We start from the raw sequence: 18807 nt of genomic DNA, 5'->3' as shown, positions 1-18807 counted from the left end.
GGGGCAGGGTCCGGGGAGCTGCATTTTCACGCACTCTCCAGCTGATTCTGATGCATGCTGGTGTTTGAGAGGCACTCACTGAGCTCCAGCAGTGCCATGGAGCACCCCTTACCTGTGTGCATCTTCAGGGACCATTCCCTGGAGCATGACCATCTTGCCTGCACGCAGGCCGCCGAAAATGGTTGTCACATAAGGAACCACATGAAAAAGGGGAGAAGGCTATCCATAGAGGGTTGGAGAAAGGGTCTTACTAGGGACCCCATGTCAGGCAGGTGGGTGGGCAGAGAAGAAGAACAGCAGAGCAAGGAAGTTTGCACAGATCTTGGTGGGTGGGAGGAGCTGGGCTGCTGAAGGTGCTTTGTGCGGTGGAAGTGGGGGGAATTCCATCCGAGGTGTGTTCAGATGGAATGATCTCCACACACACCGTAGGTGAGAAACCAAGATGGAGAATCGGGTTGTTGGGCAAGGCAAGGGGGCCCTGTCTCTGGGAGGCAAGCCTGGGTCCTGGTCCCCGCCTCCCAGTGCCCATCTTTAGGTCTGAGGCAAATATGCCCTCCCCCTCTCCCCAACCCACCCTCAATCTCCCCCTACCCTCAACTCCACCCCAATTGAAGAGAGAGGGTGTCACAGCAAAATAGCATAGACTGGGCTGCTTAAACACAGATGTTCACTTTCTCACTGTTCTGGAGGCTACAAGCCCAAGGTCAAGGTATCTGCAAGGATTTTTTTTTTTTTCTGACACTTGCAGAGGGTTCCCCCTTGATCTGTGTGTTTGGGTCCTAATCTCTTACAAGTAGATCAGTCATATTGAACTCCACCCCTATGAACTCATTTTATCCTAATTACCCTTTTTAAAAAAGGCCTTATATCCGAATATAGTCTCATTCTAGTTACCAGGCGTAAGAATGTGCGTTGTGCTCAGGTCCTGATCCCAAAACCCTGGGATCTTCAGCTCCATGCTCAGCAGGGAGTCTGCTTCTCCCTCCGCCCCTCCCCCTGCTCCTGTGCTCTCTGTCTCACCAATTAATTAATTTTTTTTTTTTTAATGAATGACTGTAAGGAGCCATGGTTTCTGGCTCCTGTCCGGCCGCTGCCAGCAACTTCTGTCTCTTCCCCAGCAGGTATAGAGCCCTGGCCCAAGCACACACTAGGCACATGCTCTTCTAACTGGCCCCAGATCCTCATTGAGGCAAATTTACCTATTTATTTACCAGTAACCAGTTGAGTAACCAAGTGTTAGGTTAGCTCTTCAGGAACTTCCAGTCTAATTGGAAAGAGACGACATACACTGGAGGGGAAAAACCAATAGGACAAAGCCAGCTGCTTTTTATTTATTCTTTTCCCCCCAAAGAGATCAAACCATGTGGATGGAGGTACTGTGAAATGCAGGAAAGAGCAAGCATCCCTCATAACTTCAGTAGGCTTACATAACACTTCTTGTTACTTTTGTGTTTATCCTATGAACCTTCTTCCCTACCCAATGGAACACTAATTTATTGAAGAATCTCAACCAAAAACTTGACATAGCTTGATTTTTTCCCCCCACCTACACACAGCTCTTGACCATGTGGGTTGGCTCTTTCCTGCTGGGTTCCTGTCACTTTCCAATCACTTTTGGTTACTGAAACTCAATACAGTATAGCACCGATCATCAACGTTGGTGACACCACAGAAACAGAAGCAGACCTATTTACTTCCTGATAGAACACATCACTACTAATGGAATCCTCCTGAAGAAAAAGTCACCTAATCTGAATTTGATTGAGTCTCTATATTTAGGTACCAGTGTATAGGAATATAGGGCATGAATGATCATGTTAAACAACAGCAGCAAAATTCAGACTGTGGGAGATTTTACAAGACAAATAACACTGGTTCTTTTTTTTCCCTCTAAATATGGACTACTTCACAAATTTGCATATCATTCTTTTTTTTAATATTTTTAAAAGATTTTATTTATTTATTCATTCATGATAGACATAGAGAGAGAGAGGAGGCAGAGACATAGAGGGAGAAGCAGGCTCCATGCCGGGAGCCTGATGTGGGACTTGATCCTGGGACTCCAGGATCACACCCTGGGCCAAAGGCAGGCTCTGAACCTCTGAGCCACCCAGGGATTCCCTGCATATCATTCTTGCAGAGAGGCCATGCTAATCATTTCTTATCATTCCACTTTTAGTATATGTGCTGCCTAAGCCAGTGAACCCATTTCTTCAATTAAAAAGTTACGAGGAACGGGATGCCTTGTAGTGGGAAAGTTGCCATAGATAACCTGAAAATAAAGTATATGAATCTTTATTTATTTTTATTCTTTTAGAGAGAGTGAGTGAGAGTGAGTGAGCAGGGGAGGGGCAGAGGGAGAGGGAGAGAGAGAATCTTAAGGAAGGAAGCTCTACACCCAGTGTGGAGCCAACACCGGACTTGATCTCACAACCTGAGATCATGACCTGAGCCAAAATCAAGAGTCGAAGGCTTAACTGACTGAGCTAGCCAGGCACCCTGGGAATGGTTACGTTTAAATCAAACATGGATGCTGAAAGTTGAATAGCATATAATTTTCACATGACACAAATACTCTTATTTTGAAAACCATTTAACAATGTACAAAACCAATCTTAGCTCTCAGGCCAAACGAAGACGGTAGTGGGTAGGTGCTGACTCTACTTTAATTGATCTTTCAATGCAATTAGGAGGCACGCCAACTGGTTGCCTCTCTCTGTCTCTCATGAATGAATTAATAAATAAAATCTTAAAAAGAAAAAAAAAAAGAGTTCCAGGCCTAACGGACTGAGCCACCCAGCCAGCCCCGCATGTGTTCTTTTGTATAAGTTACATATTATATATAATCAGCTATATATATAATCATTATATATAAATATAATTATACATATATAATTTAAGGCGTAGAAACAATTTACATAAAAACCTCGAGTCCCTCAAGATTTTATTCTTGAGTGTGCCTCCGCAGGCGCTCCTAATCTGGCATCAAAGCGCTCGTCCTCATCCCCCCCTTTTTTTTTAAAGACTTTATTTATTTATTTATTTATTTATTTATTTATTAATTATTTTTTTTAAATTTATTTATTACAGTTACACAGAGAGAGAGAGAAAGGCAGAGACACAGGCAGAGGGAGAAGCAGGCTCCATGCACCGGGGGCCCGACGTGGGATTCGATCCCGGGTCCCCAGGATCACGCCCTGGGCCAAAGGCAGGCGCTAAACCGCTGCGCCACCCAGGGATCCCTTATTTATTTATTTATTTATTTATTTATTTATTTATTCATTCATTCATTCATTCATTCATTCATTCATAGAGATGCAGAGAGAGCACAAGGCAGAGACACAGGCAGGGGGAGAAGCAGGCTCCACGCAGGGAGCCCGACGCGGGACTCGATCCCGGGTCTCCAGGACCACGCCCCGGGCTGCAGGCGGCGCTAAACCGCGGCGCCACCGGGGCTGCGGGTCCCCCGGACCCTGCACAACCGGCTTCTGCAGCCGCGCGGGACCCGCCACCGCCGCCGTTGGCTGCGCGCTCCGCGTTCCCGGCCAGGCGCCCGCCCGCCCCCCGCAGGGCCTCGCCGCGCTGCGCCCGCGGCCTCCCCCCCCTCCCCCCTCCCTCCTCCCCGGGAGGCCCACGGGGTCCGGCCCGGCGCGGAGCCGCAGAGCGGGATGGGCCTGAGCCCCGCCGCCGGCGCAGAGAGCAGGCCGCGCCCCTCCGGCTTCCCCCGGCCACGCCCCAAACTCGCCCCGCGAGCCGCAGGTACGGGCCGGGCCGGGACCCGCCGCGGGCAGCGGGCTCCTCCCCACGGAGCCCCCCGCCCGGGCTTCTCGGGTCCCCGCGGGCCGTCGGACCCCCCAGAAAAGGCCCCAGAGTTTCCTCGAGGAAACGGATCCACTCCTTCGCGTGGCTGCCCGTGGATCTTGCGAAAAGCCGGTTAACCGGAATGAGTGCCTACTTGGGAAGGATCTTTTTTTTTAAGAGTTTATTTTATTTTATTGGAGTCCAGTTTGCCAGCATATAGCGTATCACCCAGTGCTCATCCCGCCAAGTGTCCCCTCAGTGCCCATCACCCAGGCACCCCCACCCCCGCCCTCCTCCCCTTCCACCACCCCTAGCTCCTTTCCCAGAGTTCGGAGTCTCTCATTTTCTCTCCTTTCCCCTTTATTCCCTTTCACTGTGTTTTATATTCCCCGAATGAATGAGACCATAGAATGTTTGTCCTTCTCTGGTTGACTTACTTCACTCAGCATAATCCCCTCCAGGTCCCTCCATGTAGAAGCAAGTGGTGGGTATTTGTCGTTTCTAATGGCTGAGGAATATTCCATTGTATACAAAGACCACGGCTTCTTGATCCATTCATCTTTCCTTGGACACCGAGGCTCCCTCCACAGTCTGGCTATTGTGGACATTGCTGCTAGAAACATCGGGGTGCAGGTGTCCTGCCATTTCCCTGCATCTGTATCTTTGGGGTAAATCCCCAGCAGTGCAATTGCTGGGTCATAGGGCAGGTCTATTTTTGACTCTTTGAGGAACCTCCACACAGTTCTCCAGAGTGGCTGCACCAGTTCACATTCCCACCAACAGTGCAAGAGGGTTCCCCTTCCTCACATCCTCTCCAACATGTGTGGTTTCCTGCCTTGTTAATTTTCCCCATTCTCACTGGTGTGAGGTGGTATCTCATTGTGGGTTTGATTTGTATTTCCCTGATGGCCAGTGAAGCGGAGCATTTTCTCATGTGCGTGTTGGCCGTGTCTATGTCTTCGTCTGTGAGATTTCTGTTCATGTCTTTTGCCCATTTCATGATAGGATGGTTTGTTTCCTTGCTGTTGAGTTTAATAAGTTCTTTATAGACCTTGGATTCTAGCCCTTTATCTGATAGGTAATTTGCAAATAGCTTCTCCCATCCTGTAGGTTGTCTTTTAGTTTTGTTGACTGTTTTCTTTGGCTGTGCAGAAGCTTTTTATTTTGATTAAGTCCCAATAATTCATTTTTACTTTGGTTTCCCTTGCCTTCATAAATGTATCTTGCAAGAAGTTGCTGTGGCCAAGTTCAAAAAGGGTGTTGCCTCTGTTCTCCACTAGGATTTTGATGGATGGTTGTCTCACATTTAGATCTTTCATCCATTTTGAGTTTATCTTTGTGTCTGGTGCAAAAGAGTGGTCTAGTTTCATTCTTCTGCATGTGGCTGTCCAGTTTTCCCAGCATCATTTATTGAAGAGATTGTCTTTTTTTCCAGCGGATAGTCTTTCCTGCTTTGTTGAATATTACAAGAACCATATGATCCTCTCAATAGATGCAGAGAAAGCATTTGACAAAATACAGCATCCATTTCTGATCAAAACTCTCCAGAGCGTAGGGATAGAGGGAACATTCCTCAGCGTCTTAAAAGCCAGCTATGAAAAGCCCACAGCAAATATCATTCTCAATGGGGAAGCACTGGGAGCCTTTCCCCTAAGATCAGGAACATGACAGGGATGTCCACTCTCACCACTGCTGTTCAACATAGTACTGCAAGTCCTAGCCTCAGCAATCAGGCAACAAAAAGAAATAAAAGGCATTCAAATTGGCAAAGAAGAAGTCAAACTCTCCGTTTGCAGATGACATGATACTGTACATAGAAAACCCAAAACACTCCACCCCAAGATTGCTAGAACTCATATAGCAATTCGGCAGTGTGGCAGGATACAAAATCATGCCCAGAAGTCAGTGGCATTTCTATACACTAACAAGGAGACTGAAGAAAGAGAAATTAAGGAGTCAATCCCATTTACAATTGCACCCAAAAGTATAAGAATATACTAGGAATAAACCTCACCAAAGAGGTAAAGGATCTATACCCTAAAAACTACAGAACACTTCTGAAGGAAATTGAGGAAGACACAGAGATGGAAAAATACTCCATGCTCATGGGTTGGCAGAATTAATATCGTGAAAATGTCAATGCTACCCAGGGCAATGTACACATTCAATGCAATCCCTATCAAAATACCATGGACTTTCTTCAGAGAGTTGGAACAAATCATCTTAAGATTTGTGTGGAATCAGAAAAGACCCCGAATAGCCAGGGGAATATTAAAAAAGAAAACCAGAGCCGGGGGCATCACAAGGCCAGATTTCAGGTTGTACTACAAAGCTGTGGTCATCAAGACAGTGTGGTACTGGCACAAAAACAGACACATAGATCAATGGAACAGAATAGAGAATCCAGGAATGGGCCCTCAACTCTATGGTCAACTAATATTCGACAAAGCGGGAATGATCTTTTGTTGGTAATTTAATCAAAGTGAGCCAGGCGTCCAGCGCCTCTCTGTTTTGGGTGGAAGTGGAAGCAGAGGTAGCGGCTTCCTGACAGGCAGAGTTGACAATGGCTCTGTTGTCAGGCTTAGCCCGCAGATTTCTGGGATCTCACTTCATCCTCTCCCTGATTCTATCTGTGGGAGTTCCAAAGTCTCTCCTTCCCAGGGACACAGACCTCTCTAGCACCCAGTCCCACAGTCCCCTTCATTTACCCAAAAACTGATTGACCAGGCCTCGCACGGTTCTCGACTGGAGCCTGATCCCACCTCTACATGGATGTCAGGGCACTTGCTCCAACTCTCCCTTCACAGATTTTGCTCCCTGTAGGAGGCAGTTGTGACTTAAATAGCATCCTCCCCTTTCCCCCTCAGAAGAATCATCTCAAGCGTTGGTCCAGCTCCCTCCCAAGGAGCTGCAAGAGGGAACCTCAGAACTGAGCAGAAGCAACCAGGATGGGTAAGAGTCTCTGTATGGAAGGACTGGGTCTTAGGGTGGGGAAGTCTTTGAAGAACCCACTTTGATGGTAGGTAGTTCTGTAAAGCAAATCCTGAGGTGGTTTCCACAGGAACCATCCTACCCCTAACCAGTGACAGGAAGGCTGGTGTGCCTCTGATAATATATTACCACCAGAAAAAAAAATTAAAAAAAAAAAATTACCACCAGGCCTGAGGCCCACTGACAGGACCTGCCTTGCAGCAGTTTCTAGCCACAAGACCTCCAGGACCCTGAAAACTGGCGCTTATCACGTGGTCGCTTGATCTCACTAAAGAATGATGTAATCTTCTTGCAAATTTCCTCAATTCACTTTCATTAACAACAGTTTGCTTCTTTTTTAAAATTTTGAGGATCTGAAAGTTCCCCAAAGGGCTATACCCCACCCCCATTCACTATAATTGGGATAAGAGGTAACGTGTGGGAAAAGGCAAAGAAAGTGCCATTTTTTTGGTTGGTAATGCACCAGACGGGTAGGTACGCTCTCTCTCCTTTAACCTTCTTGACAACTCTGTGAGACAAATACTCTCATCTCCATTTTATAATCAAACTGATGTTCAGACACATTCATTTACTAGCTCAAGGTTAGACAGCAAGGATCAGAGCCAGGATTCAAACCCGGGTCTCTTATTTATTTACTTATTTTTAAAGATTTTTATTTTTTTTATTATTTTTTTAATTTATTTTTTTATTGGTGTTCAATTTACTAACATACAGAATAACACCCAGTGCCCGTCACCCATTCAAGATTTTTATTTTTTAAAGTAATCTCCACATCCAATGTAGGGCTTGAACTCACAAACCTGAGACAGAGAATCACACACTCTCACCCATTCAAGATTTTTATTTTTTAAAGTAATCTCCACATCCAATGTAGGGCTTGAACTCACAAACCTGAGACAGAGAATCACACACTCTACCACTCTACCAACTGGACCAGCCGGGCACCCCTAACCCAGGCTGTTTTGACCTCAATATACGATCTCAAAGCATATCCCAAGGTTTCAGTCCTCTCTTACAACATTTTTTTTTAAAACATTTTGTTTCAAGGGACAAAATATACTGATTTCTTTCAGGATACTTGCAGTTATAGTGTTGAGGCTTAATGAGATTTCTCAGAAAGGTGGAGCTAGTTATTGGAAGAAACAGCTCAAGAGTTCAAGGGGGCTTGCCTCTCCCAGTAGGACAGGCAGAGAGAAAGGAGGGAGCAGAGGCCTGTTGCATTTCATTGGAAGCCATTATGTATCGCTACCATTTATTTTTTTAAAGCTATGTACAAGTGTCACTTTGATAAACATGTAAGAGAGATGATCACACACACACAAATCCTGAAAGCTACTCATTTGCTATCATTAGCATTTTAAACAATCATCTGCAGTTATTTTGTATGACAGCTAATGGCATGATCACAGAAATGAGCTTCAGGGAAAATGTTTCCTAGAGTCTCAAAATTGAAAGATATCTTAAAATCGCAAATATGACGTAGAATTGCCACTGATTGTGAAATGGTGATATTTGTTGACTCTGTGATCACAAAATTCGTTTAGGGAGAAGCCCACAGTTAACTTGGAGGCCACAGCCAATCAGAAAAAAACAGAGTCAAACTCAACCCCAAAGCCTGAGAGTGGAGGGAAATTAACCAAGCAAGCTGCTGAGGTGGGTATCACAAGAGCTCTTAGATCTTTTTTTTTTTTTTTTTAAGGTTTCATTTATTTATTCATGAGAGACAGAGAGAGAGAGAGAGAGAGGGAGGCAGAGACACAAGCAGGCTCCCTGCACTGGGAGCCCGACATGGGACTCGATCCCGGGTCTCCAGGATCACGCCCCAGGCCAAAGGCAGGCGTTAAACCGCTGCGCCACCCAGGGATCCCAAGCTCTTAGATCTTTACTGTGCCTCTGACTCCTCTACAGACTGTGTTTTTACTTTATTTAGATTGTGTGGCAGGTTGAAGTGCATATTGATTTGGGATTTGGTTAAGCCTTTAAAATTTTTTGAAAACAGCTTTGTTGAACTCTATTGAGCTTTACTAAGGTATGACTGACATAACTGACATATGATAAGGTGCACATATTTAGAATATGCAGTTGGATATATTGGGTATGGTATTTGTGCACCCATGAAACCATCACCATAATCAAGATAATGAACATCTCCGTAACTCCCCAAATGTTTCTATTTTTTTTAATTTATTTTTATTTATTTATGATAGTCACACACACAGAGAGAGAGAGAGAGGCAGAGACATAGGCAGAGGGAGAAGCAGGCTCCATGCACCGGAGCCCGACGTGGGATTCGATCCCGGGTCTCCAGGATCATGCCCTGGGCCAAAGGCAGGCGCTAAACCGCTGCGCCACCCAGGGATGCCACCCAGGGATCCCTCCCCAAATGTTTCTTTTTGTAAATCCCACCTGTTCTCACTCCCATCCCCAGGCAGCACCGTATTGCTTTTTTGTCACTACACCCTAATTTGCATTTTCTAGAGATTTATGTAAATGGAATCTACTGTTTGTGCTTTTTTTTTTTATCTATCTCCTTTCACATAATTTCATGTAATTATTTAAAGTTTTATCCATGTTGTTGCATGTTATTAATAGTTCATTCCTTTTTATTACTGGATAGTATTCCATTGTATGGATACACCATTGTTTATCCATTCACCCGTTGGTGAGCATTTGGGCTATTCTTGGTTTTTGGCTATTACAAATAAATCTGCTGTGAACGTTTGTGTACAAGTCTTTGTATGGACATAATTTGTCTTTTCTCTTGGGTGAATACCTAGGAATGAAATGGCTAGATCATATGGTAAGTGTATTTTTTTTTAAGGATTTTATTTATTTGAGAGAGAGAGAGTCGGGGTGGGGGAGGGAGAAGCAGATTCGTTGAGCGCGAAGCCCAATGGAGGGCTGGCTCCCAGGACCCTGAGATCATGACCTGAGCTGAAGGCGGACTCTTAATGGACTGAGCCACTCAGGCACCCCTCTTTGCAGTATTCTTTCTTAGTCAGTGGCTTGAGTTTTCATTCTCTTAACAGTATCAAAGGACAAAATTTTAAAATTCTGATGAAGTACAATGGATGGTGGTGATGGTTAAACAAATTTTGTAAATTATACCTCAGAAAAGGAACAGGTGAAAAACCCCCTTTACTTCACCAGGCTGGGGGCACACTGCAACTGCTGAGCAAGTGCAACCCTTTGGAGTGCAGGCTGGGGGCTGGCTGTGGTTTGGGCATGCAGAGTGGGGGTGGGGACGGGGGGGCACCCTCTGGACACCACTGATCGTCCACATGGAAGATGGGCAGAGGGAATCAAGACTCCAGCAGGTGCAGGAGGTGTTTGAGCACTGATTTCTCTGTCCAAAGGGCCCAAAAGGTTACTGCCAGGCCAAGGCTGAAAGATAGATGGGGTTGAAGGGTTCTGGCTCAGTCAGAGCTCCATCAGAAGTTCTTACACCCACACTACGCAACCATCATCCTCCCCTGACCCCTGCCCCAAGCCAGAAACTGCAGGAGAACCCCTTCCTTTATTTTTTTTTAAAGATTTTATTTATTTATTCATGAGAGACAGAGAGAGAGAGAGGCAGAGACACAGGCAGAGGGAGAAACAGGCTCCATGCAGGGAGCCTGACGTGGGACTTGATCCGGGGTCTCCAGGATCACACCCTGGGCTGAAGGCAGGTGCTAAACCGCTGAGCCACCAAGTCTGCCCAGAACCCCTTCTTCTTATAATGCTTAACACAGTGCTCCTTTTCAAGGAGAAAAGCTTAAGAGAGTTCCATCAGATATCACAGAGTTTATCTGGAGGGTACATTTGGGGCCAAGTGGCAATACATCAATAGCTGGCACAGTTAGCCTCTGTGGCCTTAATAATGGGAGTGATAGCGGGGGTTGGGGGGTCCTTTGGTCCTGCCTGTGAAGGGAGCTTCTTGTGGCCTGGATTTCTACAAAGTAATGAAACCCAGTGTCCTCAGGCTGAGCTGTAGCTAATCCCCAACCAAACAGGGTCCTGGAATTCCTTGGTAATGTGCAGTGTCATTATATTACCTTATTCTTCTATCACAGGGCAAACCAAGACCCAGACCTGGAGACCTGATTGAGATTTTTCGAATTGGCTATGAGCACTGGGCCATCTATGTGGAAGATGACTGCGTGGTCCATCTGGCTCCCCCGAGTAAGGGTGGATACTCTATTGAAATATCGATACTGATAATGAAGTTAGTAGAGTAAGAAGAAGTGCATTTAGTTATCTTGTTCCTCAGCTGCTGTCCTTCATTAGCAGTGAAACACTCTGGTGCCTTCCTGGATCTTAACTGCTGGGTGATAGAGCTTGATCTCTGTCTACCAGACACCACCAAGTATCCAGCCCTGAGGGAGATGCAAGTGCACAAAGTGGCCCCATGTTTGCTGAGCCTTGGTGCCCCTCCTCATATTTCTGAGGCTTGCCCAGGAGGGTGCAGATGCCTGCATGTTCCAACTGCCCCCAAATGCTGCTTCCAGCTTCCTGATTGCTTGGGCACCTTCACCCTGATTTGTCTCCCGGCTCTTTCTGCTTGTCCCTGGTTGCTCCTGCCTCCGTGTGGACACAGCCATCCTTTCATTTCTGAAGGTTGCCTAACACAAGGCTGAGATTCAATTGGCAACTAATTAAAATTTAGAGGAGATTTGATGGGAGTGCTTGGTGATAGTGGAAGATAGTAGAAAATAGTGGAGATCTGATGGGAGGGTGTGGTGATAGTAGAAGATAAAAACTCAGTCACAGTGGTCCTTGGGCAAAGGGATCTGGAGATTGGGGGACACCACTGCTTATGCTCTGATGCCTTTGGAATTTATATTCTGTTCAAGTACTGCCCATTCAGAATGAAATTGCAGAAGGGCCTGGGACCAATGGCCTGGGGCCACACCATACTCATGGCTCTCACCCTAGGCTCCATCCTCCTCTTTTCTTGGCCTAGCCTCTTAACTGCAGAGACTGTCTCACGGGGCAGAGCCCCTCTCCTGTGCCCTGCCTACATGCAGAGAAGGTAAAGAATGCTCCACATCACATTCACCCCCACATCTCCTTTCCAGACCAAGTCCAGGAGCCTCTCTCTTACATAACCAAAGAGGTGGCTAATAGTTATGTCTGTACCTTTCCCATCAGATCTTCCTGTAAAAATGAATTCTGTTCCTGAAAGCTGAATTGCTCGCTGCCAGCTTTTGTAAAATCAGCAGATATTCTTCAAATACGTAAGAAAAGAACAAAGGACATTTCTTGTTCTCAGTCAACTTTCGGAGGGGGAGGGTACACACATTTGCTTATCTGCATGGTCAGAGTAGAAAAACAGTCTTGGTTTTGAATTATGACCATCCTGAGTTTGGGCAGGCTCTTGACCCTCTCTAAGCACCTGTCTCCTCTGGGGACTGAACATGTTAATACAACGCCTTTCACGTGGTCCTTTTTTCAAATCTGTGGAACCCTGTTTTTGAATCCCAGTAATTGAGTGAGAGAAAGGCATTGTGGCTCTGGGTGGAAGCTGAGCCGGTCACACCCAGAGCCCTGTCTGCTTGACCTCCCCTGTGCCCAGCTGTGGCTGCACAGGGCATCATGGCATGGAGCCCCAGGCTAGCCCCCACAACCAGGAGCTGATGCTCACACATAAGGGTGTTTAGCACACGTTTCTGAAGACTACTGAAGTCTGGTTAGGGAAGCAAGACTCAAATCCTAGGACTTGGTCACCTCGGTACAACATAGAATGGAATCTTGGGGCTGCACCATAAGGTACTTCTAGAGTTTGATAAGAAAGAGATTGCTGATGGTGGGAGTTGACAGTGGGGAGTGCAGTGCAGGGCAGGAGTCTTCCTGAGAAAATTGGTCCCGAGCAGCCACATCTCCTGGAAATGCTGCCGTCCTATCCGGCAGGCTGATAGCCAAGTGACAGGTGTCTCACTGCTGGGCAGCTCAGTTTCCTCCAACTCTCTGTCCTTGGCCATGCCTTTCATAGATGGTGAGGCCTCGGCCTCGGAGGGAAGTAGCTCAACCAGCATCTTAGAGGGAGCCAGGGCTCGGCCCCAGCTGTCCCTAGCAGCTCTCAAACTTCTGTTCATCTTGGCCTCTAGGTGAGGAGTTTGAGGCCGGCAGCATCACTTCTGTCTTCAGCAACCGGGCTGTCGTGAAATACAGTCGGCTGGAGGATGTGCTGCATGGCTGCTCCTGGAAGATCAACAACAAGCTGGATGGGACGTACCTGCCCCTGCCTGTGGACAAGATTATCCAGCGGACCAAAAAGATGATCAACAAGATAGTACAGTACAGCCTGATTGAAGGGAACTGTGAACACTTTGTCAATGACCTCAGATACGGTGTGGCCAGGAGCCAGCAGGTATGGTACCTTTGCTCTGATGCTGGCTTCTTGCTGAGCTTTCTTGGGGCTTGTGATTCCATCAGTGGTTGGAACAGTGGTTAGTGGTTTCATGCTGTCTGTTGGACTGGTGGGCTTCTACTTCTACAGGACCTGATGGTTCTGGAGGTATTTTTACCTCTGTCATTTATTTATTTATTTATTTATTTATTTATTTATTTATTTATTTATTTATGATAAACATAGAGAGAGAGAGAGGCAGAGACACAGGAGGAGGGAGAAGCAGGCTCCATGCTAGGAGCCTGACGTGGGACTCGATCCCGGGACTCCAGGATTGCGCCCTGGGCCAAAGGCAGGCGCCAAACCGCTGAGCCACCCAGGGATCCCCTATTTTTATCTCTGTTAACAGCTGGAAGAGTGCAAATCCACTGGGCTGTAGAGCAAAGACAGGGTGAAGTGCCAGCTTGGCCATGCTGTCTCCTTGGTCAGACTGCTTTATTTCTGAGACTGTTTGTTCTTGTACAATATGGGGATAAACTGAGGTAGATACTTTATTGCTAAAGTTGCAAACTAGCAGTTGCATGGGGCCCACAGACATGTTTTGCTTGGATGAGCAGTGTTTTGTCTCATTTTTAATTTGAATTACTTGCCAACATTTAAAAATATAGACATTTTATATAAAAAGATCTGAATTCACAGCCTTTCTAGAACAACTAATAGATGACGCCATCAGAGTGGTGTTCCTGCTTGCTGGCATCCCGTGGGGCTGAGTAGTGGCTGCCTCTTTAGATGGGGCATGGTGGGTGGAAATCAGTGTGCCACCTGCCAGCTTCACCCGCTTTACCTCCTTGGCCCGTGCTGCATTTGGGTTTGTGACCCCTCACCACACAGGGTGGTAATGAATCCAATGAGGCACAGCCCATGTGCTTTGAAAAATAGCTCTACGTATCTGTGATAACTAGAGTGGCCCTTATTCATGTTTAATCCTTACTGAAACCCCATGACATGAGCATGGGGTTTATCCTTTTTAATAGATTAAGAAATCAAGATTTTAAAATTATTAATTAATTAATTAATTAATTAATTAATTCATGAAAGATACACGGAGAGAGGCAGAGACACAGGTAGAAGGGAGAAGCAGGCTCTCTGTGGGGAACCCAATGTAGACTTGATCCCAAGACCCTGGGATCATGACCTGAGCCAAAGGCAGATGCTCAACCGCTGAGCCACCCAGGTGTCCCAAGAAGTCAAGAATTAAAAGAGGGACATAATTCTTCTGCCTTTTTTCTATGATTCTTATGTTCCCTCAGGGTATTGGGCTCAGATCCCAATACTGGTCTCTCTACTATTGCTGAGTGAGCATGAACAGGTCACCATCCCCTGTCCCCCTCCAATTTCTGCACCTTTAAACTTTGTACTTCATCCTCTCCTTTCCTGGCTTGTACTTCATTCTCTGGAGGCCTTGCTCCAGTGCAGGCCAGGGCTCGGGGGCTCTGGTGTAAAGGATCTCCAGTCCCATGAGCATTTGTACATGAAAAGAAGACCCCAAGGATCAAATGGACTATGAAGGGGCTTCTAGGTTGTGGGCCAAACTCAGACACTAATTAGCACTGTGATTTCATCCAAGCGAGCTCCCCTCCCTGGCTTTCAAATTTCCCATGTGTGGAATGAGGGCCTCAGTGGCTGTGCCACTCTGAGAACATTTGCCTCTGAACCCTATGCTAGAGGCAGACCCTGGGCTGGATGGCTCTGAGGGAGGCCAGGGGCCAGAAGCTGTGGATTCCCCTGGGGGACAGAGAGGGAGTGCATCTGCCTCAGATGTCCATCTCAGGCCATCCTGATTTCTCTAGGTCTCTTGCAGCTCTAGGATCTTTGGAAATAGAGGATAGCAATAGATCACTTCCCTCTCCAGGCAGGCCAGTTGCAGAAGGGGAGTGGTGCAGTAGGGGTAGGGCAGGGTACACACCTGGGATGGCCCTGAATGTCCTGTGAACCGGTCTGCTTTGCAGGTAGAGCACGCCCTGATGGAAGGAGCTAAGGCTGCAGGAGCAGTCATCTCAGCCGTAGTGGAGAGCATAAGGCCCAAGCCTGTAACTGCCTGAAGGTGCTGGGAACTCCAAGCAGAGGAAGGACTCCTGCCATTAGCATGGACAACATGCCTCCTTGCCTCCCCCTGCCTTCTCTCACCATAACCCTACTCAAGAGAATTGTGAGCTTCTCGGAGAATCTAGAATGTATCCCATTACCCCGCCCCCCAGAAATACATCCAATATGTGTGATCATAGATCCATGGACTCTTGGGGTGAGAAGAACCTAATATTTATTACGCATCCGTTAGGCACTAGGCATGGTGCTAGGCATTTCATCTGCTTGTTTGGTGGGAAGAACCCTGCTTGTTTCTTAGGCTGGCTCTGGTCTGCGATGTTAGAATCCCACCTAAGACATCCCGGAAACCTCTGCTTGAACATTCCCAGTAAGAAGAGCTCTCTTTCAAAAGTTGTTTTTCTTGCACTAGAATGTCTCCAGCTTTTTGCATTCACATGAATCCTGCTCTTTCTGCCCCACAGTGCTGTGGAGGGCGGGGGGGTGGGGGTGGGGGAGGATGCTTAGGAAACTTGGTAGCTTGCTATTCAGGGCCATTTGTCCCCAATCCAAAATCATACACCAGCTTTTTTCTTTGTTGCTTAACCCCACTGCTTTAAAGTATAATCAACATTTACTTTGCTTTTACCTTAGAATTACCAGAAAATTTGACACTGTCATTTTAACTAATTTCAGATGAATATTTAAAACAATTTCTTCAGTGGACTTCTGTGCGAATGAGGGAGAGGAAGGAGTGATTTTTGTGTGTCGACTGCCGTTGTCATGATAGAAGAGCTAAAATTATGACCAGGGACTGTGGGTGCCGAAGAGAGTTGAAGCCACCTGGGAAGGCTAGAGAGGGACTCTCAGAATGACTAGGAGCTGGGAACCATGTGAAGGAGAGTGGGGTGGAACTCCCAAAGCATTTCACATGAGCTCTGTTAGGTCTCCCAGACCTCTGTCATGGTGTCCCATGAGCCTTTCTCCTATTTGGACAAATTAGACACTTTCTGAATCTCTTCCATGTTTCTTCCCCCTTCCATCCTTTTCTTAGCAATCCAAACTTGACCATATCCTCCTATTCCCTAGACTCTGGAGTCTGTCTTCTACCAGCCCTTCCCAATGGCCTCTCTGGTTTGTGTGGCTGTTCTGGGTGTTGGTAGGTAGAACATATGCCCTAATTTCTGTGAATCATGATGAGGATAAAACCCAAATCCCTCCAATCATCTCCCCCTCCCTCTTCCCCCATCCCCAGAATCTGCTGAGTTCCTAATACCACTCCCTTCAGCTCCTTCTTCATTGTGGTCTAGGTTGAGTTTTTCTTTGAAGTAGAATCCAATCACCAGCAATTTATATTTTATAAAATATATTCCTTTTTGTTGTGCCCAAGATTGCGAATCCGAGAAACCACCAAGGAGCCGACACTGATGCAAACACACGAGGGTTGATTTACAAGCTCGAGCTTGGGTCCAAGTTCACCCGACACAGCGGAGCAGGGACTTGGACCCCGAGGTGGGTTACAGCTGGGTTTTTTATGGGCTGGTCTAGGGGATTTTCATAAGGGGTGGAAGAATTTTTTCCATTCCAATATGGGGAAAAGGGTGGGGGAGTTTCTTAAGATCTGATATGGGATTCCCTGCCTAGGACATTCTGCAGTTTCTCCTGTAAAGTTCAGCTCTTATTCTCAGGGGCCTAAGATGGCTGTACTTGTGCTAATGCTAAGCTTGAGGTGGAATGGCCTTGATTTTTCTCGGTCTCCACAATATACAAAAGATTAATTTTTATGTTTGTTTTTAGATAGATTGCTTAAAGTTGGACTCCAAAGTTAAAGCATATCTGAGTTTGCAGCAGTGTGGAGGATGCTTTATAAATGAACACATGTGGATACTTCTGCTTCAAAAGAAAAACTTTTGGAAAAATCACCTGAGGCCACAATACCCTGGTCTTTTCATTTTGATGAAAGATGGCTTCCTTCACCTTCTCCTGAACCCACGAGTAGAATGGGCAGTGAGAACTCCTGAGTTGGAAAGACAAGGCTACTGTAGCTTCTGTTGATTATTCAGAGCCGTGGCTTTCATGTCACAGCAGCGGAACCCACTCTCCAGGCATAACGTCATTGAGCCATTAGATGTATATGGAGCAGCTATGAGCGAAGTGGGGCCCAGAGCTTGGTGCAGGTAGCTGCAGGGGTGGAGGTGGAGGGCGATGTCTTTTGGGCTGGAAGCTTCTCAGATGTGCTCTGCCAACTGTTGATAGGAATAAAATACCAACACTGTTCTATGCACTATTTTAAATGCTTTAGGACCTTCCTTGGCCCCACGGTCCATGTGTTTACTCCCTTCACGGTAGACTCTGTGGCCCCCGAAACAGCTTCCCCATTCGATTCGCTTGATCCAGTGCTTTGAGTGGGTAAATGTTTATAGCAGTAATGTCTCCACTTGGCGACATAAGGAAATTGAGATCAGAAGCTGCTTTATTTTATTTTTTTGAAGAGCTGCTTTATAATGAATTCAGAGATTACTAGGGGAAGAGCATACTTGAGTACATTATGCAAAGATGCATAATGAGGACAATGTGGGGAGGGCCAAAGACTGCATCATCCATAGGGCCCACTGAGCAGAGACAGAGTCCACACATAGTCCTAACAGCGGGCCTTGGCTAGTAGGAGAGTAGTAGTAAGATATTAGTGGGTAGGATGAACTCTTGAAGCTGACCAGTACCACTTTGGGGATGGAAGTGCTCTGCAGGATATAGACACTGAGTTGTGTTTACCCACATGCAGTAACTACTCACAGAGCTGAAGCAACAAAATGTATCCTCTTTACAAGAGGTGGAGAAAAACTCAGTCTGAGGAGGGACTGGAAAGTCGCAGGACATCAGAATCTCTTTGGTATGAATCAGCCTTTCAGGATTGGTGTAGCAGAGAGCATCAACTGGACTACTCCTCTCAATGCTGGGCTCAGGAAGTGTGGGGCGGGGGAGGCTCACCCAGCTTTATGAAGGACATATACCCACACTCCAAGCATGAGGACCCTACCCTGGCAGATACATAATGTTAGGAAAAGTGTGGAAAGATATATATATCTTTATATATATATCTTTATATATATATATCTTTAAAATGATTAAATATATATATATATATATCATGATTAATCTGTCATCCTCCAGATATGGGGAAATAATTTCTTAGAGGCTTCTTGAAATCTCTTCCTCTAGATATTCCCAGAGCTGCAAGTAGACTGGCTTAGGAATCTCTTATTTGCAAAGGATGGAAAATTCAACAAAATAACATAAGCGAAGTGAGGAGTTTACTGATTTGAGTAACTGTCAAATCCTGGAGTAGATGAGCTGGATTTTAAGGCTTCATCACATCAGCTTTAAAATAACGTGATGGGCCAGTTGTCCAGAACCATGTGATTATTGTGGATTAAGAAGTGAAGGACTCAGGTCCACCGAAAGAACAAATGACCACAGTACACCTTATCATCTTAGATGATCCTTGCTTGTTTACTTCCAGTAGGACTCAGAACGTGCTCTGATGCACAGAAGCTGATCCTGCTGTCTAGATTCAGGGCTGATATTCCTTAGAGAAGCTTCAA

At 46.2% G+C, this 18807-nt stretch overlaps 1 protein-coding gene across 2 annotated transcripts; it reads left to right on the top strand.

The window, feature by feature from the left end:
• The first annotated feature begins 3601 nt into the window (after window positions 1–3601).
• On the top strand, window positions 3602–15407 carry PLAAT5 (phospholipase A and acyltransferase 5). 2 transcript variants are annotated; one of them, XM_077862085.1, is made up of 6 exons: window positions 3602–3759; window positions 6669–6753; window positions 8337–8445; window positions 10848–10962; window positions 12882–13144; window positions 15133–15407. In XM_077862085.1, the coding sequence occupies exons 1-6, from the start codon at window positions 3669–3671 to the stop codon at window positions 15223–15225; spliced, it is 756 nt and encodes a 251-aa protein (XP_077718211.1). In that variant the 5' UTR covers window positions 3602–3668; the 3' UTR covers window positions 15226–15407. The 2 variants fall into 2 exon arrangements, with proteins under 2 accessions (XP_077718211.1, XP_077718212.1); XM_077862086.1 differs by having other exon boundaries at window positions 3603–3759; window positions 10848–10956.
• Window positions 15408–18807: the final 3400 nt, after the last annotated feature.

Source organism: Canis aureus, chromosome 21 (assembly GCF_053574225.1).
Source record: "Canis aureus isolate CA01 chromosome 21, VMU_Caureus_v.1.0, whole genome shotgun sequence".
NCBI lineage: Eukaryota > Metazoa > Chordata > Mammalia > Carnivora > Canidae > Canis > Canis aureus.
Note: the sequence above shows the minus strand (reverse complement) of the source record. Positions and strands in the feature narration are given on the sequence as shown.